The sequence below is a fragment of the Microcaecilia unicolor genome, chromosome 1 (assembly GCF_901765095.1).
Source record: "Microcaecilia unicolor chromosome 1, aMicUni1.1, whole genome shotgun sequence".
Lineage (NCBI taxonomy): Eukaryota > Metazoa > Chordata > Amphibia > Gymnophiona > Siphonopidae > Microcaecilia > Microcaecilia unicolor.
Window position 1 is genome coordinate 71,569,683 of NC_044031.1, and position 24,585 is coordinate 71,594,267.

A 24,585-nucleotide genomic window follows, 5' to 3' on the forward strand; every position below is an offset into this window, starting at 1 on the left:
GGGCTTCAGTGTTTCCCTCCCACAGAGTGAGCTTCAAAATGTTGCAGGTGAGAATTATTTATATAGATGATAGAACAAAATTTACAGATATTGAAATTAGCCCAACAAAACATCTTCATAAATTACACAGATGTTTATGAAAAAATAATTGTTTTCAAACCTCAAGGAAAGTTTTATACACTGGGGCCAATCTAAGCTCAAAAGGCAATCTATTCCAAACAGACAGACCTGCATAATATGTTTTATCATCTTTTTTTTAAATAGTTATCTTTTATAGATGGAAGTTTCAATTTGAACCCATCTGAAGCACAAATTTCAAGACAAAATATTTTGTTCCAAATCATTACTGAAATAGACTGGCTCTAAGCTGTACAATAATTTATATGAAAAAGACAACACCCTTAACTGGTTCTGTACCAAAACAGCTAATGAAGCATTGTTCCACCTGGACCTTCCCAATAACAATTTGGCCATAGTATTTCAAAAACTTTCAAAATCAGTAAATTATGTAAACCCAAATAAAAAATATTAAAATAACCCAGGTGGGAGAGAATCACAGTCTACAAAACCTTTCTTAAAATATCTTCGAACATGAATGGTCTCATTTCACCTGAAATTACAAAACATCTTTCTGGCAATACGGGCAACTTGCTGCTCAATGATTAAAGGTAGTCTCAAGAAAAAGTCTCTAAACCTTCAAGGTCAAACATAGGAGAATTTTTATCCTTGATACAACTGAGTCATTGTCAGGCAATGTTTTATTCTGTCCATCTACCCAAAGTAATTTAGCTTTTGGATTGGAAGTAACTAATATTTATAAGGTTATAAGTATGAGCAAGTGTCCTGAAATGGAACTAAAATATCAGCATACAAGCAAAACCTAATTGACTGATCATGAAGATCAGAAGCAAATGAATTAAGAAAAACATTGAATAATGTAAGGGAAAGTGGAGAGCCTTGAGGCACCCCACATCATTTACCATCATCCTGTTTTACCCTTAAAAAACCAGCCTGTGTTATTCACAGTGATGCCAAGAGCTCTCTTGGGGCCGGGGAGAGGGAAGGGGAGAGTGGACTCCTAATAATAATATTATTATTATTTGTTACATTTGAATCCCACATTTTCCCACCTTTTTGCAGTCTCAATGTGGCTTACATATTACTGTTAACGGCGTTAGCCAATTCCGGTCTGAACAAATACAAGGTATGAATGAGTACAAGGTGATATTGTGGTAGATAAAATACATGTATAGTGGGTACAATTGGAGGGAACTTGGAGAGGGAGAGGGGGAGACAGGTAATGTCCAATACGGTCTTTGGTTACATTGTGTTGCAGTTGTCCGATATTTTTATGTTGGGTTGGTGGGGTATGCTCTTCTGAACAGGTCTGTCTGTAGTCCTATTAAAACTACAATTAGTTCTCCCTATATACATCACTTTGCACTTGTGCACTTCAAATTTAATCTGCCAGTTGGATGCCTAGTCCCAAAAGGTTCTTCTGCAAAACATCACAGTTCACTCATGATTCAACAACTTTGAATTATCTTGTGTTATCTGCAAATTCCATTATCCGAGTCATTACTCCTTTATCCAAGTCATTTATAAATGTCAAAAAGAACTAATCACAGTACATATCCCTGGGGCACTCCACTATTTACCTTCCTCCACTGGGAAAACTGTTTAGTAACACTGTTACCTTTTTAACTAGCTACCAATCTGTATTAGAACATTGCTTCCTATCCCATTACTTTTTTAATTTCCTGAGGTGTCTTTCACGAGAGTCCTTGTAAAATATCTTTTGGAAAAAAAATCCCCAAACAGATACAGTATATTAAGCCCATCCTTACCCACATGTTTATTAAACACAATGTAGAGGAGACATTCTTGAGGTAAAGATGGAAAAACAATGTGCATAGCTTAGATTTTTAAATCTATGCAGTTTTGGTTGGAAAAAATATCTGCAAATTTCTGTGGATGCTATTTCATGTTGAAAATGGGAAGACAGACCATAGGTAAAAAGGTCCCAAATACTCTGCAGCAATAGAGGAAATGTGAAACTTGTCACATATGAGAAAATATCACTTTTGCTATCATATACATTCAGAAGTCCTAAAATAGAACAAGAGTAATTTTATAACAGGGTACCTTTCTTTAGCCTATTTTATAAACACACAAAATATTAGCACAAATCTTACAGTTATCCTATATAGATTAAAGTTGCAGACATTTATACCTGCTCAAGAGCAAACCTAAATGTTAGCTCATACTTCACCGATGTATTTTTAAATATATATATATATTGGTAAATCTTGAGTCCATTTATGCAGGACCCAAACTGTGGCCCTGAGCACAACTACTATGCAAGTATGTGCCAACCTATAGGTATGAACTAATTTTAAAGGAGACCCTTCTCTGTGTGAAAATGGTTTCCAAATATCACAATAAATACGAACCAGTTTATTCTGTTATTCATCTGCATAAATACTTTATTAGAAAACACATTAAAGATACTTGCAAAAAATCATAAATCAGCAGGTTTTGATGATCAATCCCTAAAAAGTTCTAATCACAGTTCAAAATAAGTGTTTTATTTGTTGGGACATGCATTCAACATCCTTCCTTATCAAAGACTATAATATCCATCAATACACTTCCAATGGTGCAATGATCACATAAATCCAGATTATCAGATCTTGAATATTCCTGTCACTTTTATGGATGAGAGTTTCCCAAAAATCATTTAAAACTTCATCTGGATCAAATGATGATTGATAATGGGATGCCATCCAAACATAATGTAGTCCAGCAATTTTAAAATCCAACTTCCATCATGGCAGGCATCTCTTCCACTCGTGATTGTCCTCAATACAGAACTGCATTGTCGCTCAATGAAGCATCAGGAGGTACAATCATAAATCTTCAGAACATACACAAAACAACTTATATAGTATCTACTCAATACGCAATACCTTTTAACCACATAATTCCACATCATCTTTCCTTTATCATAAATTTAAATACACATGACAACCTACCAGGACAGAGTTCTGGTCAGCAACTGCCAAAAAATGCCAAAACTTTCAAATTGCTTATCTTTATTAAAACTAAACCAACCAGTCCACTTTATTATTCAACCCACCTGGAATCATAATCTTCTATAAATATATCAATTTCTATTACTTTTTGCACTAATGTCTTATATACATTGCCTCCCCTTTCTAAGTGAACCTGCATTAAATATTTCTTAATCCATCTATCAGGTGGCCTGCCAATAACCAATGCCCAATCAATGGCGTCTCTCCCTGTGTTCAGCAATATGAAATTTCACCCATTTCCCATGCTGGACCAAAAAACTATAATAATTTAAATAACCAAAATGCCACTGCACAAACAGCCAGATTCTTAGATGCTTTGCACAACCTTGTAGATTGGGTAAAATAGGATACTGAATTAATTATAGATCTTAAAACCAAACTAGCAACTGGGTCTGGCAGGCTGTATCATCTGACCCTCTCTCCCCTGATTGGATCGTGTGCTCCTATCCTTCTTGCTCTTTCCCAGTTGTTGCCCCTCTTCCTCCAGCTTCTACTTCTCCTCCATCCATTTTCCCTGATTTTAGGATTTTCCCATTGATTTTCCAACTCCGATCTTCTCCTCTCAGCCCCACCTATGGTGTTCCGTCCTTCAAGAAGTTATTTCCAACCATGTCCCCTCACGCATTCTCTCTTCCCACCCCCACAAGAAACCATGGTTCCAAGGCAAATTACGCCCTCTTACGCAGGATCTCTGCAAAGCAGTACAGTTATGGCGGAGGATCTAACTCAACCTCTGACCTTTTGTCCTTCCATGTTCTCTTACCTCGTTCCTGACTACTTGATGCCCAATGGTCTTACTATTCAAGCCTCATTGAAGAGCAGTGGTTCTGAACCTCTCTTCTGTTGTGACACCTGACAGACGATGCTCATGTGAGTGACACGCTAAACGCTAAAATTCACAGCCAAACAAAAATAAAATCCTAAAATATTTCATTAACAATGATTGAAGGGAAATATAAAATATTCTTCAACAGAATTTAATTTTTAATAAACTGTTAAAATGATCAAATTTTATTTTTTCTTACAGAAATACAGGCTTATGCTAACTGGGACCAATAAGTGGCATAAAGCTTTCAGGAGTGGCCTAGTGGTTAGGGTGGTGGACTTTGGTCCTGAGGAACTGAGTTTGATTCTCACTTCAGGCACAGGCAGCTCCTTGTGACTCTGGGCAAGTCACTTAACCCTCCATTGCCCCATGTAAGCCACATTGAGCCTGCCATGAGTGGGAAAGTGCGGGGTACAAATGTAACAAAAAAAATACATATATGGGGTTGACTGGTAGGCAACTTCATACTAATGTACTGTCAACATCAAAAAACGTTTACTCATTACAGAGTACAGGGCTAGGGATGTTTCTCTTATAACTTGTCATACAAAACAAATATATATTTAAATTCTGGTGTCACCTCAGTAACACCAGCAAAAAATTCCTCCACTGCCAGTAACACAAAACCCTATAAATATGCTACCCAGAACCTTGGAACAGCATATCTGCAATACTTATAGTTGCAATAGTCATCATTGGGGGTAGTGGGGAAGTAGAAATAGGGACCAGTTAATGGGGATTTCGAGTACCCGACTCTCTGGGTACAGCTTGCAGGTACAGGTAGTTCTTCAATAAAGCATAGGACTGCTGTCTAATTTGTCAAATTTTTAGTGACATACCTGCAACCACTTGGTGACACACTGGTTAAGAATCACTGTTATAAAGGTTAATAATCTCCCTAAGTGGCTTTTTCCACTTGTCTTCCATCTCAGTCATTGACCACCCTTGTTCCTTTACCCCCTCTCTGACTGCAGATGACTATACATCGTTTTTTTCTTCTAAAGTCACAGCATTACGTGCTTCATTCCCCCCTCCACACTTCTTCACTACCCACTTTCATTTCCCCTTTTCTATCTCATTCCCTGTCCTTCTCTCAAACTTCCTCCACATCTTTGCAATGCTCCTTCTCCTCCAACTAGTCAGATTTTACCCTTCCTTCCTCAAAACTATTAGGAAAACCACCTGATTATTGGACCCAATTCCTTTAAGCTGGCTTTTACTCTCTACTCATGGACTTCGTCCCATTGTACATTTGATGACATTAAACAGTGTTGCTACTGGCACAGTCCTCTCCCTTTGGAAAACTGCCCTGGTTCGACCAATCTTGAAGAAAACCTCTCTTGATCCCTCTTCCTTCTCTAGCTATTGTTCAGTTTCCAACCTTACCTTCATCTCTAACCTTCTCAAAAATATTATTTTCTCACAGCTCACTCAGCATATGGAATCTAATGCCATCCACCCATACCAAGCAGGGTTTTCATAAGAGTCATTCAACAGAGACCATTCTTGCTTCACTTATGACCGACTGCCATTTCTGATTCAATCGTGGCCAAGCTCTGCTCCTTGTATCCCTTGATTTCTCCGTGGTCTTTGATTTAGTCAATCACTCCCTCCTCCTTTCCAGGCTTTCCTCCCTTAGTCTCTCAAGAACTGTTCTTTCTTGGTTCTCCTTTTTCCTGAGAGATTCCTTCAGGTCCCTCTGAGTCCCTCTGAATTCCTTATGTTCCATTACGCTCTCTTCGCTCCACCTCTGACCATAGCCCTATTCTAACACACACACACCCGTCCCTTTAACTGGTCCAGACTACAGTCTACCAGTTGCTCTGCCTTTTTTGCACTGGTCCCTTCCTCTGGAATTCTCTCCCTGACGATTTGATCAGCTCCTTCCTACACCTCTTTTAGGGCTCAACTGAAGACGCACCTATTTTCCCTGGTTTTCATGATGAATCCTAACTACTAGACACGCTGACAGTTGATGCCTGCAAAATTTTGTTTCTTCTTTATTGACTATTTCCCTCTTCTTTTTCACTTACTTACTAACCTATCTGTAATTGTAGTTCCCTTCTTCCTTATGATGTACACTGCCTTGATTCCTGTCTAAATGACGGTATATAAAAATTTTAAGAACAAATATAGTATGATTTAAATAGCTATAATTACTAGTGAGACTCCCAAGTCCCTTGCATAATCTGCCAGACAGACACAGGTAAGCTATCACTTGCATTTCCCCTAGGATTTAAACTTATTATGCCATCTGCTGAACAGACTCACCTGTTTGATTCTTTGACTGCAGCCCCTCTGTCAACCCAGCCAAAGGAATGCCTGTGTTACCAAAAAGAATTCTATTATTTCATAGTAGATTCTTTAACTTATATTATGGACAGCTTTCAACAAAAAACAGGAAGACAGGATAACAATATTTTTGGTACAAAACTGTTTAGTGGGGTACAGATAACAAAGATACTTACCTGCAACAGGAATTCTCAAAGGACAGTGGGCCTGATAGTCACACGAGGCACGCTCTACTATGCATGTGTGAGTGCCTTCCTGCCCACCTCAACAGCACAGTTACCACAGTTTAATACAACAACATAAAAAGAAAAAATAGGAAACAACTCCAAGGGAAGTTGGGAGGGATTGTGCAAATATAAGGCCTGCAGTCTTTGGAGAATACCTGCTACAGGTAAGTATCTTCACTTTCTCCAAGGACAAGCAGGCCATAATTCTCATAACTGGGGTATCCCTAGCATCCAGGCTCATCGAATAGTCAACTGGGCCTCGTAATGGTGAAGACAGTACTCACATTAACATGAAACTACATACAAAGAGTGCAGCCTGGAACAGAATAAAATGGGCATGGGTGGTGAAGTTGGATTCTAGACCTCAGACAGACTCTGCAAAACTGTCTACATGAACTGTCTCAAGACAGTAATGAGATGCGAATGTGTGGACTGAAGACCATGTCGTAGCCTTGCAAATTTCTTCAATGGAGGCTGAACGCATATGGGCTACCTGCAGCCATGGCTCTGACATTGTGAGCCTCAACATGACCCTCCCGGGTCAGCCCAGCCTGGGCATAAGTGAAAGAAATGTAATTGCCCAACCAATTAGAGACTGTTCATTTCCCAATGGCGACCCCCATCAAAACAAACAAAAAGTTGGGCGGATTGTCTGTGGGGCCTAGTCCACTACATGTAATAGGCCAATGCTCACTCGCAGTCCAAGATGTGCAAGGCATTCTCACCAGGATGGGCATGAGGCCGGGGAAAGAAGGTTGGCAAGACAATCGACTGATTCAAATGGAACTCTGATACCACATTCGGCAGGAACTTAGGGTGCATGTGGAGGAGTACTCTGTTGTGAAGAAACTTAGTATAAGGTGCCTCCACTGCTAAGGCCTAAAGCTCACTGACTCTACGTGCTGAAGTAACAGCTAGAACGAAAATTATCTTACAGGTCAAGTACTTCAGATGGCAGGAATCCAGTGGCTCGAAAGGAGCTTTCATCAGCTGGGTGAGAAAATTGAGGTCGGTCCCATGAGACAGGTGGAGGTTTGATAGAGGCCTTCGACAAAAGCAAACCTCTCAAGAAGCTAGCAACTATAGGCTGTCCAGAGATGGGCTTATCCTCTACACAATAAGCACTAATTGCACCAAGGTGAACCCTTATAGAGTTGGTCTTGAGACATGAGATGTACAAGTTATTCATGAAGGGCCTGCGCAGGGCAGGAAATAGGATCTAGGGCCTTGCTCTCAGATCAGATGGCAAACCTTCTCCATTTAAAAGAGCAACACCTCTTAGTGGAATCTTTACAGGAAGCCGGCAAGATCCAGGAGACACCCTCTGAAAGATTCAAGGAAGAAAATTCTAGGCTCTCAACATCCAGGCTGTGAGGGCCAGAGACTGAAAGTTCGGATGCAGTAGAGATCCCTTATTCTGCGTGATGAGGGGTGGAAAACACTCCAATCATCACAGTTTTTCAGAGGACAACTCCAAAAGAAGAGGGAACCAGATCTGCCAAAGCCAGTAAGGCACAATCAGAATCATGACCCCGCAGTCTTGCTTGAGTTTCAGCAAAGTCTTCCCCAAGACAGGTATTGGGAGGATACACATACAGAAGACCTGTCCCCTAATGAAGAAAAAAGGCATCTGATGCTAGTCTGTTGTGGGCCTTAAGCCTGGAACAGAATTAAGGGACACTGTGATTCATGGGTATCCATGAAGGGGATATCCATCAAGGGGGTGCCCAACCCTGAGAAGATCTCTTGGGCAATGCACACTTTGAGAGACAACTCATGTAGCTGCATAACAGGGTGTCAGCCAGGTTGTTGTTTTTGCCCACCAGATAAGTGGCTCAAAAGAATATGCCATGCCAGCGAGCCCAACGCCACATCCGGATGGCCTCCTGACACAGAGGTCATGATCCAGTGTCCCCCTGCTTGTTAGTGTAATACATGGCAACCTGTCTGTTTGAATGAGTACAATTTGCTAAAACAGCCAATCTCTAAAAGCCTTTAGAGCATTCCAGATTGCCCGAAGCTCCAGGAAATTGATTTGGAAATCCTTTCCTGGGCAGAGCAAGATCCTTGAGTGTAAAGCCCATCTACATGAGCTCCCCAACCCAGGAGAGATGTCAGCACTTTTTCCGGCTGAGGAATTTGGAATGGAAGTCCCAGAGTCAAATTGGATTGATTGGTCCACCACAACAGAGAGCAAGCAAGCTCCGTGGACAATTGGATGACATCTTCCAGACCTCCTGTGGCTTGGCACCACTGAGAAGCCAGGGTCCACTGGGCAGTTCTCATGTGAAGGCATGTCATGGGTGAAACAAATGTGAACACCATGTGGCCCAGCAATTTGCCAAGCCATGACCTGCTGAGAAGCTCGAACCTTAGAAACCAGTACAACTAGTGTCTGCTCTCGGCCCCAGGGGGAAGACTCAAACCTTCTGCCATCAAGCAGGGCTTCAATAAATTCCAATTGCTGGGCAGGGCAAAGATGGGACTTGGGATAGTTTAAAATGAACCCCAAGAGCTCGAGCACCCAAATAGTCCTCTGCATGGACTCTTGAGCACAGTCCTCAGACAAGTTCTTCACCAGCCAATCGTCAAGATAAGTGAACACATGAACTCCCAGTCTGCGTAATGATGCAGCAACTACCGCTAGACACTTAGTAAATAGCTAGAGAATTGACATGAGGCCAAAGGGCAACACGTAGTACTGGAAGTGATGTGTTCCCAGCCAAAAATCATACACACTTCCAGTGGTCTGGAAGTACTGGGATGTGTGTATATGCATCCTTTAAGTCCAGAGAGCATAGCCAATTGTTTTTCTCAATCATGGGAAGAAGGGGACCCAGGGACACCATCCTGAACTTTTCTTTGACCAAGAATCTGTTTAGGGCCTCTATGTCTAGGATGGAAAGCACCCCCACTGTTTTCTTCTGCAAAAGGAACTGTGCTTGACCGCTTGGGCCTTCAGAAGGGGTGAGAATTCCTCTGCAAGTACCTGCTCATGCAGAGAGCTGAAGTTATGAGCACTGGGTGGGCAATTTAGGGGTTTCAGATGCCAATTTAAGGCGTATCTGAGATGGAATATTTGGAAAACCCACCAGTCGGAGGTAATAAAGGGCTAGCTTTCATGAAAAAACTTCAGTCTCCCCCCAACCAGCAAGTCATCCGAGATAGACACTGATAGCAGCTATGCACCGCTATAGCGAGTCAAAAGCTCATCCCCTGCTTTGACTGGGGAGCAGCAGGGACCTTAGGCGCATGCTGCTGACAAGAACGAGTGCGCTGGGGCTGAGCCTGAACAGGCTGGTGAGAGGAGGTGGCATCCCTTTCTCAACTTGCCAAAAGACCTCCTAGATGAGGAAGCTGATACTGAGGGAACCCGGCGGGAGACAGAAGAGATGGCATTATTGTGTTTTTTGATTCAGTCACTGACCTCCTCAACCTTCTCTACAACCTCTGTTGAACAGCCGGTTCAAATTCAGAAACACGCAGCCATGAGAGTCTGCACACTGCTATACTTTAGGCAGAGATCCTGGATGCCACATCAAAAGTGTCGTATGTGCCCATGGCCAAGAACTTATAACACACCTTCTGCTGATTGGCCAACTGGTCCAGTGGAAGAGAGTCAGTCAATCCAGCATCTTGCACACCGAGTCCCGCAAGTAGACACTCATGAAGAGCTGGTATGACTGAATGCATGACATGAGCATAGAGGCCTGAAACATCTTCCTCCCAAAAGAGTCCAAAGGTCCTATCTTATGCCTGGGGGTGCCGAGGCATAGTCTCTAGAACTCTTGGCTCTTTTGAGGGTGGATTCCACCACCATAGAATGGTAAGGCAACTGGGGCTTATCAAAATCAGGAGTGATGTGGATCCAGTTCATAGTATCGATCTTCCTGGGAAATATCAGGACAAACAGAGTAGACTCTCAATTCCTAACAAGAATCTCCTGCAGTACCTCATGGAGAGGGACAGCCACAGCCTCTCTAAAAGAAGACTAGTCCAGAATCTCGCGCACCTTGGCCCTGGGCTCATCCTCCACCTGCAAAGGAAATGGAATGGCAGCTACCATTTCCTTAAGAAAAGAGGGGAAGGAAAGGCTTTCAGGGGGAGACACTCTCCTTTCCTGTGGAAGGGAGAGGGTAGGAGAAGATAACATTTAACTCATCTTAAGTACCATGGATCCTCCTCCAACTCCCATAAGCACTCCTCATCGGTGTCAGTCCAAACCTCCTCACAGGAGGGCTGAAAACAAGCATGCCTCAAATTAGAGGAACCATGTCCTCAAGAAGAGCATCGAGGAGTCGGCTCCCACCTCGACTTCAGTGAAACTTATTCCACCAATGTCAAGGGAGTGCCAGGTTGGGTGCAGTCGAAACTGGGGCCACACTGCAGGCTGAGGGCCAAGCAGGGCCGCAACAGGAGGCAGGGTAGGCACAAGCATCCCCGATGCACAATGTTGCAATAAACCATCCAGCAGCACAGTAAGAAAGGTCCTGATGTGCTCATTGAGGGCCAACACCGGGAAAAGGCTTGGATGCCAGCTCAGGGACAGGCTGCAGAAATGCTGGGGTCGAGACAGGAGCCTGGTCCTTGCTGCTGGGAGACCAAACCATCAGCACCTCCTGAATGGAGGGGGCGTGGTCCTCCCAGAACCAACGCTTCTGGGGTGCCGAATCCCTCAACGCCCAGGAGCTTCCAGCACAGTGTGTAAAGGGTAATCGATGCCAATGCTTCTTGGCCTTTGCTCGATGTCTATCATTGAGGCTCCTCGGTGCCCACGAGGACATCAAATTCAAACATCGCCTTGGGGTTTGGTCCAACACCGGTCAGTCCCGGGGGCCCTGCATAGTAGTTGGCATCAAGGGAGGTAGTGACCCACTCGATGCACCACTGCTCCCAGTGTCTATAGGTCTAGCAGCCATACATACCGATGCTGCTGATGCCTGTGCAGTAACCAATGTCACCGATCCTGATGTCAACATCGAGGAATCAAGCCTGGCTCAAAAATCCTTACTGCTGAGCATCTCTGGCTGAGTCTGTTTCTTCATGCAAACACAAAGAACACAGCAGGGCTATGGTTGGGTCCTTACCACAGATGGTGCGATTGCACTGGGTACAGCGCTTAAAGCCACAGGAAACTTTCATGGACATGGAAGGGAAATTTTAGGCAGCCAAATCAAATGACGCTATGGTGCCAAAAAGGAAGGCACCAAGAAAAAAAAATCACAGGATAACACGGCTGAAGTAGAGGCCTAAAAACGGCCCAGTGACACAAAAAAAAATTAAGGAAACCTATAAGCAGGAAAAAAATTTAAAACGAAGGAAGAGGAAACCTAAACATGAGCACATCAAAAATTGTGACAAAAAGATGCCGAAAGACACTCAGGAAGCTCTTCAGACTGAGCAGTGTGAAGATTAGGACAAAAAGTTGACTACCCTTCACCATGGTAGAAAAACTGTGCTAACCGCGCTCTCGCTGTAGGAGGGAAGGCATTCACGCATGCACAGTGGAACATGCCTCAAGCTCCACAGACGCTCATTTGAAGCTTGTTAAAAGCTCTGGACTGGGCAACGTGGGATTACGTTACCCAGTTGTGAGAATTATGGCCTGCTTGTCCTCAGAGAAACAAAATTAGATTTCTTTTTTTGTAACCTTAGTTCTGTATCATCATATTACCACAACCTGAAAGAACTGACAAATGGGAAAGCATGCATAGCAAGCATAGCAAGGCTGATGGAATTCTTTCAAACCTGTCAACTTGTAAATTTATTTCTATATGTTGGGTAGGCAACGAACATGTTTATGTATTTTATTTATTTATTTGTTGCTTATTTGTATGTGCATATACATGATTGGGTGTGTTGAGGAGGTATTCATGTTTGTGTGTCTGTATATATGTGTATTCGCTTCCAGTGTGTCTGCAATCAGAACAGGGGATGAGATAGGAAGTGTAATTCCTTAATCACTATGTTAAAGAGAATCAGTATACGTATATTCCAGCTATTGGAACTGCTTCTCCCATAGAAATATATTGTGGCATTTTTTTTGGAGGTGGTTAATTTATTGCCAAACTATCACCAAATGCAAAAACTTCATTTTTACAGCACAGAAATGTTCCAACACATTACCTCCTCCCTTCCTCTAAGAGCAGCCTTCCGGTCCTTGGCCTTCACTCCCTTCCCACTGGCTGAATCCTATCTACAGTCTCTGATACTAATTATAATGGACACAGACAGGGCAGGCTTACTTACAAGAGGATTGACAAGAGAACTACAGATGAAGAAATTAAGACTTAACTGATAATTTTCTTTCCATTAGTTCTTCCCACTATTCAAGAACCTGTGGGATAGTTGTGTCCATCAACCAGCAGGAGAAGACAGAGAGCTGAAAACTGAGCTGAGATATCTCTCTTGGCAACCAGACCAGCTCCTCAGCATTTACATAGAAAAGCAGTAAAAAGAAAATCAGAACAAACACAACAACCTTAAACAACTCGCTAACTATACAATAACCAGATGCGCCAACACATGTGGACCTTTCTCATCTATAGAAAACTTGTAGAGAACATCAGATATGCAGGAAGCACCATGCATGGAGACGGCCATTTGACCCATTACTTCGCAGGTAATAAACATCTCAGAAACCTCGGGCAGGCCTCTGGAAAAGTGGGAAGGATTTATGAAAGAAAATTTATTAAGTAAGACCTGTCTTAAGTACTGCCATACTGGGACAGACCAAAGGTCCATCAAGCCCAGCATCCTGTTTCCAACAGTGGCCAATCCAGGTCACAAATACCTGGCAAAATCCAAAAATTACATAACATTTTATGCTGCTTCTCCCAGAAATAGTTGATTTTCCCAAAGTCTAATTTAATAATGATCTATGGACTTTTCCTTTAGGAAGCCATCCAAACCTTTTTTAAACTCTGCTAAGCTAATCGTTTTACCACATTCTCTGGCAAAGAATTCCAGAGTTTCATTACATGTTGAGTGAAGAAACATTTTCTCTGATTCGTTTTAAATTTACTACTTTGTAGCCTCATCGCATGCCCCCTAGTCCTAGTATTTTTAGAAAGTGTAAACAGACGCTTCATGTCTACCTGTTCCAACTCCACTCGTTATTTTATAGATCTCTATCATATCTCCCCTCAGCCGTCTTTTCTCCAAGCTGAAGAGCCCTAGCCGCTATATCCTTTCCTCATAGGAAAAGTCGTTCCATCTCCTTTATCGTTTTCGTCGCCCTTCTCTGTACCTTTTCTAATTCCACTATATCTTTTTTTGAGATGCAGCGACCAGAACTGAACACAATATTCGAGATGCGGTCACACCATGGAGTAATACAAAGGCAATATAACGTCCTCATTTTTGTTTTCCATTCCTTTCATAATAATACCTAACATTCTATTTGCTTTCTTAGCTGCAGCAGCACACTGAGCAGAAGGTTTCAACATATCATCAATGATGACACCTAGATCCCTTTCTTGGTCAGTGACTCCTAATGATGACATAGCTATAATTCGGGTTCCTCTTTCCCACATGCATCACTTTGCACTTGCTCACATTAAACGTCATCTGCCATTTAGACGCCCAGTGTCCCAGTCTCATAAGGTCCTCTTGTAATTTTTCACAATCCCCCCACGATTTAACCACTTTGAATAATTTTGTGTCGTCAGCAAATTTAATTACCTCACTAGTTACTCCCATCACTAGGTCATTTATAAATATGTTAAAAAGCAGCGGTCCCAGCACAGAGCCCTGGGGAACCCCACTAACTAACCTTCTCCATTGAGAATTCTGAACATTTAACCCTACTCTCTGTTTTCTATCTTTTAACCAGTTTTTAATCCACAATAGGACACTACCTCCTATCCCATGACTCTCCAATTTCCTCTGGAGTCTTTCATTAGAAATTTTGTCAAACACCTTCAGAAAATCCAGATACAAAATTTCAACCGGCTCGCCTTTATCCACATGTTTGTTCACCCCTTCAAAGAAATGTAATAGACTGGTGAGGCAAGATTTCCCTTCACTAAATCCATGTTGGCTTTGTCTCATTAATCTATGCTTTTGAATATGCTCAGTAATTTTGCTCTTTATAATAGTCTCTACCATTTTGCCCGGCACTGACGTCAGACTCACCGGTCTATAATTTCCAGGATCTCCTCTGGAACCTTTATTAAAAACTAGTAAAAAAGCCCCGTTTCTGATGCAAATGAAACGGGGGCTAGCAATGTTTTCTTCTGTGTGCATGTGGGAGTGTGTGTGTCCCTGCCCTCTGGCCTCTCTCCCCTCCCCCCTCTGAGTCCTTCACTGTTACAGAGCCAGCGATTTGATTTCGTGCTCTGCTGTTTTCCTTCACTGACTGTGTTACAGAGAGGGCGGGGCAGACACTCATAGGGAAACCGGATATCTCGCCCCCTTCACACTTCTGGCTGGAGGCTTCATAGAACGTTGGTGTTGCTTTTTATATAGAGAGATCTGCATTACATTGGTCACCCTCCACTCTTCCGGTACCACATTTGATTTCATTTATTTATTTATTTATTTATTGCATTTGTACCCCACATTATCCCACCTTTTGCAGGCTCAATGTTGTTGTTGTTGTTACATTTGTACCCCGCGCTTTCCCACTCATGGCAGGCTCAATGCGGCTTACATGGGGCAATGGAGGGTTAAGTGACTTGCCCAGAGTCACAAGGAGCTGCCTGTGCCGGGAATCGAACTTAGTTCCTCAGTTCCCCAGGACCAAAGTCCACCACCCTAACCACTAGGCCACTCCTCCACATGTGGCTTACAGAGTAAGGTTATGATAAAGTCGGTAACTGATTTAAATACAGTTGATCATAAGCTGAGGTGAAAGAGGAATTTAGATGGGCGGATATTGGCTAAATTACATATTACTAATAATAGTTTCACCAGTTCATTTTTTAGTTCTACCAGTACTCTGGGATGAATACCATCCAGGAGATTTGCTACTCTTCAATTTATAGAACTGCCCCATTCTATGATCCAGGTTTATAAAGATTTCATTCAGTTTTTCCAACTTGACAGCATTGAATACCAATTCTAGCACCGGTATCTCTCACAAATCTTCCTCAGTGAAGACCGAAGCAAAGAATTCATTTAATCTCTCCACTACGGCTTTGTCTTCCCTGATCGCCCCTTTTACCCCTCGGTTATCTAGCTGTCCAACTGATTCTTTTGCCGGCTTCCTGCTTTTAATATACCTAAAAAACATTTTACTATGTGTTTTTGCCTCCAACACAATCTTTCTTTTCAATGTCCCTCTTTGCCTTCCTTATCAGCACTTTGCATTTAACTTGACATTCCTTATGCTGTTTCTTATTATTTTCAGTTGGTTCCTTCTTCCATTTTCTGAAAGATTTTCTTTTAGCTCTAATAGCTTCCTTCACCTCACTTTTTAACCAAGCTGGCAGTTTGGTCTTCCAGCCTCTCTTTTTTAATACCCAGAATATATTTGGCCTGGGCTTCCAGGATGGTGTTTTTGAACAGCATCTACGCCTGATGTAAATTTTTGAGCCTCACAGCCACTCCTAAGTTTTTTTTTCACCGTTCTTCTCATTTTATCATAGTCTCCTTTTATAAAGTTAAACGCTAACGTATTGGATTTTCAATGTATTCTTACTTCAAAGCTAGTATCAAATCTGATCATATTATGATCACTTATCAAGCAGCCCCAGCACCATTACCTCCTGCACCAGATCATGTGCTCCACTAAGGACTAGGTGTAGAATTTTTCCTTCTCTCTTCGGCTCCTGTACCAGCTGCACCACAAAGCAGTCCTTGATTTCGTCAAGGAATTTTACCTCCTTAGCATGCCCCTTCTATTACGTAGTTTCCCACTATTCCAGAGCCTGTGGAATGTTTAAAAGCAATCCCTAGAATGTGTTTGATCCTGACGCTGCCCCAAAGTGGTTTCCTATCGTGCCACAATATCCACCCTCTAGTATTTGTCAAAGATATGCAATGTTGACCTTGTCGCCTCCTTCCAAATATCCGATGAAGATAGTAAGGTAGTCTTCACCCAGGATCGCTGAATGAGCCCACTTCCCCCATGAGGCCAAGTGTCTGCTTACCAAAAAGCACAAACAGTCTGTCCGATTTGCAAAACTCATTAGTGACTTCAGATATCTAATGAGGACTTCATGCACATTGAGAAGCTTCAAGGAAGAATACTGAGCCTCCTCTTTATGAGAGAATGGAAGCTCCACAGATTGGATGAGACAAAATACTGATGCCACTTTCAGAAGAAAGGAAGGAACTGTGCACAGGGGAGACCTCTACCTCTAAAAGTGGAGAAAGGGGTCCAAGCAAAAGAGCCTGAAGCTCCAAAACCCTACATACTAACAGCCACGAAGAAAAATGTCTAGTGTAACACCATGCAATGAGGACTTCTAGAGTGGTTTAAAAGGAGGCTTCTGAAGAACCTGAAGGACTAAATTAAGGTTCCACTCTGGACACGGCGTATGAAAAAGAGGTCACAAGTGGCCCGCTCCTCGCAAGAATTAAAAGATATCTAGGTAAGCCGCAGGAGATGTCTTCAGTAGTGGGGACCCTCAAATGGGCCAAAGCCACAACCTGAAATTTTAGAGAACCCAACACCAATCCTTTCTGAAAACTTGCCTGAAGAAATGCTAGGATGTATGCAATCTGAGCAAAGAAGGGAGAAAGCCCTTAAACGTCCTCTACACCTTCACATGCACCACGGATACAGTGCATTTTCTAATCTAGAATAAGGTAGCAATGACCGAATCAGAATAATTCTTTCATCTCAACCAAGCCCTTTCAATAGCCAAGTTGTATGACCACAGGGGCATGAATCCTTCATGAGCACTTGCTTCAGTAAGAAGTACCCATGGAAAACGGAGAGGATCTCTGACAATTAAGTTCTTTTATTCAGGCATCAATTAGGTAGAGATCACAATGAACAATTATTGATACAAAAATGAAGGTTGCAATACAGCAGGAAGCACATTGGGATCAGTAGAAATCATAATTTTTCTAGCTAGGTTTGAGGTACCTGGTAAAATAAACTCAAACCAGATCTGAATCACCAAACTGCTAATTGGTATAACCTTAAAGGAACTGGTGAACTGAAAAAAAAAAAAATCAGTAAGTCAAACAGACCCTACTCTAGGTTTCTGAAAAAAGGGAGGAAAAGACCTCATTCGGCTAGTTTACTAGCTCAGTCAGGTAAACATTAAGAGCAGCTCATATGCCACTCATCTGCATCCAACAAAAGTAATCATAGATCTAAAAAAAAAAAAAAAAAACCTTCCAACTTAGAAGTTCATAAAAACTCAAACTGATTTTGCTTAAATCCCACACGAGAGTATATAGAAATAAGCACACTTAGTTTGCTTAGAATGTCTCTCTGTAAGGTATGTTTTCTTCTAGTGGGAAAACTGTTACAGCATCTTCTTCCACTTTGATCTTCTCGGTGTTCGGGCTTTCCAGCAACGTTCTCACTTGCTATGCTACACTGCCTCCATAGCAAGCAAGGACATTGCAGAAAAGCCCTGAATGCAGAGAAGTTCAAAGCAGAAGAAGAATGCTGTAACTAACAGTTTTCCCGCTAGAAGAAAACATACCCTATAAAAAGATATTCTAAGAACGCTAAGGGTGCTGAATGAGGTCTTTTCCTCCCTTTTTTCAGAAACTGAGAATAGGTTTTGTTTGATTTATTGATTTTCTTTCAGTTCACCAATTCCATACAGTACCTGGTAATCATGAGAAGTGTTAGATCTAGCCAAACTAATGAGAACATCAGTTTTTCCATCATACTGATTGTTCACTTAGTTAACCATACACTCTCCTAGCCTGATACTCTCAAATAAGGGACACAGTGCAAGCCAATAGTAACACAGGAATGAGAACTTGTGTGGAGGAGTGGCCTAGTGGTTAGGGTGGTGGACTTTGGTCCTGGGGAACTGAGTTTGATTCCCGGCACAGGCAGCTCCTTGTGACTCTGGGCAAGTCACTTAACCCTCCATTGCCTGCCGCATTGAACCTGCCATGAGTGGGAAAGCGCGGGGTTCAAATGTAACAAAAACAAAAAAAAAAAAAAAAAAAAAACTTATCTGCTTTTCTCAAAATGCAGGAAAGTCAAATTAGTGAGTTTTTCTTCCCTCAACTACTCACCATCATGCAAGATCTCAACATTCAGAAAAAAAAAAAACCTTTCCAGTTCTTGCCTTTTATAATAAACTTAAATTATGGACCTTAATAGAATGTTCCACCCCTGTTCCTTTGTGTCCTAAGGCCTTTGTGTGTCAGCAAATAGTTCAAGGAAAGTTCCAGGGAGAAAAGTTACCTTAGACATCTTGTCTGCTTACCACTGGTCACTTCCAATGGGCTCATTTCACATCCCCTTTTCCAGAACCTTCCATTGGTTCATTACTCTCATTAGCTTATCTAGGGTGATATGATCTCCCTTTCAAGGAGAATGTCAAGTTGACCAGACATCTTTGAACATGTTTGCCCAAACACTGGCCTCAGTTCTTCATGGCCAGGTGAGCCTTTCTGGTCCAACACGAACAACATGATTTAAAAATAACATCCAAAGGTTAACCAACGGAATCAGCTAAAGGCTATATCCTGTGGCCTGTCACTGTGTATTCATCTCACAGAAAATGGCTCCCCTGTCTTCCATTTTAAAACTCTATATTAGCCTAAGTTTCCCATGAAATCTTTAACATACTTCATTCCTAACACTATCAGCTGAAACCACTGGTTAGATAGCTCCATTTTCCTGGCACCAAGGATTGCCTGCTGAGAAAGTTCACCTCCACATTCAAAGGCCTAGCGATATAAACTACTGACAAGCACAGATGATTTTTCTCTGCCCAACTCATAAGGGAGGCTGCCTCCACTGCAATCAGATGGCAGCAGGTCTCGCCTTGCTTGCTGACATAAACAACTGCCATCGCATTGTCAGAGAAAATGCAGGCCTGGTCCCCGGCCAGAAAGGGAGCGAAGTCGTGTAAGGAATTCTGCACGATCCTGAGCTCTGTGCGATTTATCAACCACTGAGACTCCCGTACAAGTCCATGTGCCATATACCAGATGGAACTTGTAATGAGCTCCCCAACCAGACTTGCTGATGTCTATTGTCACCACCTCCCATTGTGTTAATGGAAAGGGAGCTCTGACAGTCAAATTTCTGGGTTACAACCACCACTGCATACTCAGTCTTAGGAAGATGAAGGTCGTACTTCAGTGAAACCAGAGACCAGCAGCTTAAAAGAGACTACTGTAATGGCAGCATATGAGCCCTTGTCTGTGGCACAATTTTCCATCGCCACAGTCATTGACCCCAGAACCTGGATGTACCACCAGTCCCTGGGCCTGCCGTCACTGAGCAGAAGACAAACCTGTTGAACAAGCTTCAACCCCCTGCATTCCATAAGGAAGATCCTCTACCTTGTATTGTCAAATAGAATACCCAGATACTCCAGCATCTGCAGTGGAGTTTGTAGTTAATATGCTCTTCTCGAAATTGATCGCCCAATCCAATGACTGCATAAGATGGTCAACTTTGTCCATCGCTGCCATGCTATCTGAACAGAACAACGCATGAATGAGCCAGTCATCGAGATATGGCTGAACTCTATTAAGAAGGTTACAGTTGGTGGTGGTGGCCTTCCTTTGGCACCAGGGAAACATTTTTGGTGATGTGGCAAAACTGAAGGGCAAAACATAGAAATCTCTGAAGCGGCGGCAACAAGAGTATAAGCAAGTACGCCTCCTTGAGAAACAGGGTGGTGAGAAATCTCCCACTTGAACCTAGGCTATGACTGCTCTTAGTGTTTTCATATGAAAATGGGTCACTCAAGAGGCAGCAGTTTAGAACTTTGAGATCTAAGAACGGACAAAAGGTGCCTTCCTTCTTTGGGACAATGAAGTAAAACTGAGTATCTGCCTTGTCCTTGTTTAGCCTGGGGAACTGAAACAATGGCCCAGAGCCCCAGCAAGGAATCTACAGTGATCTGAATCTCAACTACCTTGGTCCCTTCAACAAGGAGGCTGCAAGAAGAGATGAGTGACTGGGCAAAAGAACTCCAACTTCCAACCTTCCATAAAAATATCCAGAACCTACTTGTCCAACATGATTTTGTGCTACACCTCCCAAAACTCCTTGAGGATGTCCTCCCACTGATGGAAGAGAAGAATGGACCAGCCTCGCATCACTGCAAAGCTTAGGAGACATTGGGCACTCGAGCTGACTGAGAAGAGGACTTCCTGACCACATGAAAGGAAAATTGGCATGCCTGAAAGTGGGACTTCTGACCATACTGTTGAAGACCAGGCCAGTACCATCTGCTGACTCAAAATTGAGATCGAGAGCCCCCTGAAGACGGATGACTAGAGGCTTTCGGCTCATCCTCTGGCAACTGCTGTGGCTTAGACTCCCCACAGTTTTTTCATCAAATTACTTAGATCTTCTCCAAAGAGGCACTTGCCCCATAAGGGCCACTTAACAAGACATGACTTTGATGACGCAACCACTGCCCAATGCCGGAACCAGAGTTATCAACATGTCATGACAGCCAAAGACATACTGCAGAGTGTAACCCGAAATGTCATAAATAGTATCTAAGAAATAGGCCAACCCCACTTCCAGCTGGGCGTTATGGTGCCAGTCTTTTGTTGCTGACTGCTGATGCCACTTCAGTGATGCTCTTGCTACAAATGAGCTGCACACTGTCGCTGGAAAACCTAAACAGACCACTTCAAAGGCTTATTTCAACAAGACTTCTAGTTTCCTATCCCGTAGGTCTTTTAGGGTAATGTCCCCTTCCAAAGACAAGCTGGTCTTCTTAGTCACAGCTGTAACAACGGAGTCCACCCTGGTAAGCTGCAATTTATCTTTCTCCTCTGAAATAAATGGGTATAGGCAAGTCATGGCTGTTCCCACGCTCAGCCCCATGTCCCGTGACCCATTCTGCTGTGATCAGATCTTGAATGTCTAGATGCATCAAAAAGATCTTAGAAGGACCTCTAAGCCCACTAATGATCAATGAAGATGGAACTCCTGACGTCGAACCAGAAGGCTCCTCAATTGAACGCACCACCAATGCCTCAGAAATAAGAATACTGAGCGCCTCGGTATTAAGCAACCTCAGTACTTTTGGGTCATCCCCCTCTAATTTCTCCTTCAATGATGGCTCCTCTGAATAGACCGTCCACATCAGATAAGGAAGGAAAAGCAGAGATTAGCTTCATCTGTCCACTCCTGGAGGTCTAAAGATCTTTCAGGAGCTGGAAGGGCAGAGGGACAAGAAACTGAAGCACTTTGTAGCAACTGACTGTTCCTGCTTCAGTAAACAGGCCTGGTGTAACAGCAATATAAACTCTGAAGAAAACAGAAATCCAGATGCAGCTGAATGCTCTGTCAGGCCCTGAGGTTATAAAATGGTGGCTGTGCTTTGAACGTGATCAGACAAAGGCTGTGCTTTGAACGTGATCAGACAAAGGCTGTTCCTCATTGCCAGTCAGCCCCAACAAAATGGTGCCCGTTCCCATGCTCTCCTGCATCAAACTGCGCACTGACCCTGCCAGAAAGCCTGAAGTCCTCGGCATATTCAGATGCTACGCCAAATCCGAAGACGTGTTGCCGACAGCTATTTCTCCCACCTCTCATAGGATTCCTGGCTTGCATGTACTGTATCAACCCAATGCCGGCTTGTATGTCCCACAGCAGGAAACCGCTTAAATACCTCCACAGGATTCATCATTCACCCAGAGTGGCACAAGTGTAGCACAACACAGTCCCAAGCAGTGAGTCAGGATCTGTCCCTACACCAAGTAGAACTTGCAGCCCTACACGCAGTTCAGAGTCAAACTTTAGTCAGACTTATCACTACTCCTGGATGTTCCCCCCCAAGCAGGTCTCCACAGGTCTTACCCCAGATAAGAATGAATCAGAACTGATACTCTCTCCCATGCTCTCCAGCAAACCTCTTTCCTTTTTTTTTTTTTTTGCTGTACTGGAAAAGGAGAGCTCCACAAGAAACAGGGAAGAGGTGAAGGGAGAGGAGAAGTACATTCGTGGGGCACCATAGACAAAGATATGAAGACCTCCAGATATGACTCTGCAGACTTGAACCACCCGCAGAGCTCAACTGGAAACCAGTTGACTAACTGGATCAGGAGCAAATCATTCAGAACCAGAGGCTCAAAAGTGTGTCCATCCACTTACTGGAGACAGAAAATACTGAGGAGCTGGGCTGTACGACAAGAGAACTGAAAACTGAGCTAAGACCCATCTCCACCTGCTAGTTGATAGACAACTATCCTATAGGTTCTGAAATAGTGGGAAGCTACATAATGTAAAGAGGTTTTAAACTCAGAAAACGTCAGGCATATCACCTACCTTCATGCTACCTTCTAGACATTAATAACATTTTGCTAACTTCTGATAAAAGCCAGACAGTTGATAATCCTAACCTCCCGAGCACATCTCACATGGGCCATCTAAACATGTGGACACCAAGTATGTGCAAAGTTTGCCAATAACTTAAAATCTGGCCCTGTCCATGGCAACAGATGTAAATTGGCAATATACATAGCAACCAATAAGACAACTGATTCAACTAGTTTTTACAGTAGAATTAAAAACAAATGAAAACAAAATAAAGGACTAGAGAAATACTAGCATTCTTTGTGTATGCGTCTAGTGTTAATGAGTGTGAGTGTGTGATGGGCATGTATTCTGTCTGTGGATGAAGTAGCTGGGGTTGGGGATGAACTTGTTGGGTAGCAAGTTTGAAGAGGAGGGGTTAGTTTGGCCCTTGTAGTTGGATCTTTTTATGGACAAATTTCCAACTACTGCATGGGTTCCAGGATTCCATCAGAGTTTTAGCACAGAGACCATGGCCTGCTCTCTGATTACATCTGGTAAGAAGCTATTAAGTCAAGGTCAGAGTTCCATCACAGCAATTTGATTTATCTAGTACTTTTGACCTAGTGGACCACAGTATCTTGCTTACTCTCCTAGATTCATTAGGGATTCACAGTCATGTTTTATCTTGGTTTCAAGGATTTTTAACAAAATCGTATAGGGTGAAGATGCAGGATAACCTTTCAGATCCATGGGGCACAGCTTGTGGAGTGCCTCTAAAATCTCTTTCATCTTCACTGTTCAATATTCTGATGCAATCTTTATCAAAATATCTGGGCTCATGTCAGCTGCAGTCTTATATATATGTGGGCGACATTACAGTGATCATACCTTTCACCCCAGGTAACCTATTTCAAGAGGCCAATTTGTTGCGCTGTTTACAGGTGGTTGATGCCATGGTATGCTCATTCAAGTTAAATAAAGAGAAAACTACATTCATTTGGATTGGCCCACTGACTTTTTTTAAGTTAAAATATGTTTATTGAATTTTCAATATATGGTCAAATATAACAAATAAGCCAACAATAAACATTCATGGACATAGTATAAAGACAAACTCTATACACTGCAATATCTCTGTTATAACAGTGCAACCAATGAAAAATAAGAAAATAAATATTCATACAAAAAGATAAAATGATCATTGAATGCAAGCTCTATCCATATTATTAATGCTGACAAAACAATCAACGGATCCCATGTTTGAAAATATTGCATAGAATTATTGTGTTCTGCTAGAATTTTCTAATATTTCAGAACTGTGCATACATTGGCCCTCTGTCAGGTTCTCAGGTTCAGAGGAGCGACAGCAGCAGGCAAAACCCACCAACCAACGCTGGGCAAGCACACCGGCACCGGCAGGGACTGCAGGCACCGCCCAGCGAGCCGGAACACATGGACTGGAATCCCCCGGACTGGAGGACACAGGACTGGAACACTGGACTGGAGCACACCGGACTGGTCCACACAGCTTCACCTGCACTTAGCTACTAAGCCCCCCAGGAGTTGAGCTCCTGGGTTCGAGTAGCCGGCAGGACTTACTGGATACCGGATGACACAGGGACCAGGACTGGAAACAGAAGTACTCCTAAACCTAAACTGATCTACGTGCTCCCAAGCCCTAAACCAGCAGGAGTGTTCCTAACAGTAAACTGACAAAAGGACTTCCTAAGCCCTATACTAAACAGGAGCTCCTAAGCCCTGATCAAGAAAGGGACTTGCCAA

The 24,585-nt window shown here is 42.8% G+C and overlaps 1 protein-coding gene across 4 annotated transcripts in view; it reads right to left on the minus strand.

Moving 5' to 3' along the window:
- KMT2C (lysine methyltransferase 2C) overlaps nt 1-24,585 on the minus strand; it is a 917,733-nt gene that overhangs the window by 719,178 nt on the left and 173,970 nt on the right. For 3 of the 4 annotated variants that reach the window (XM_030198346.1, XM_030198363.1, XM_030198355.1), the window contains exon 3: nt 6,193-6,243. The exons of the other annotated variant lie outside the window; for it this stretch is intronic. In XM_030198346.1, coding sequence (XP_030054206.1) covers nt 6,193-6,243 — 51 coding nt within the window. The remainder of the gene's footprint in view (nt 1-6,192; nt 6,244-24,585) is intronic. 4 annotated transcript variants of the gene reach the window in all.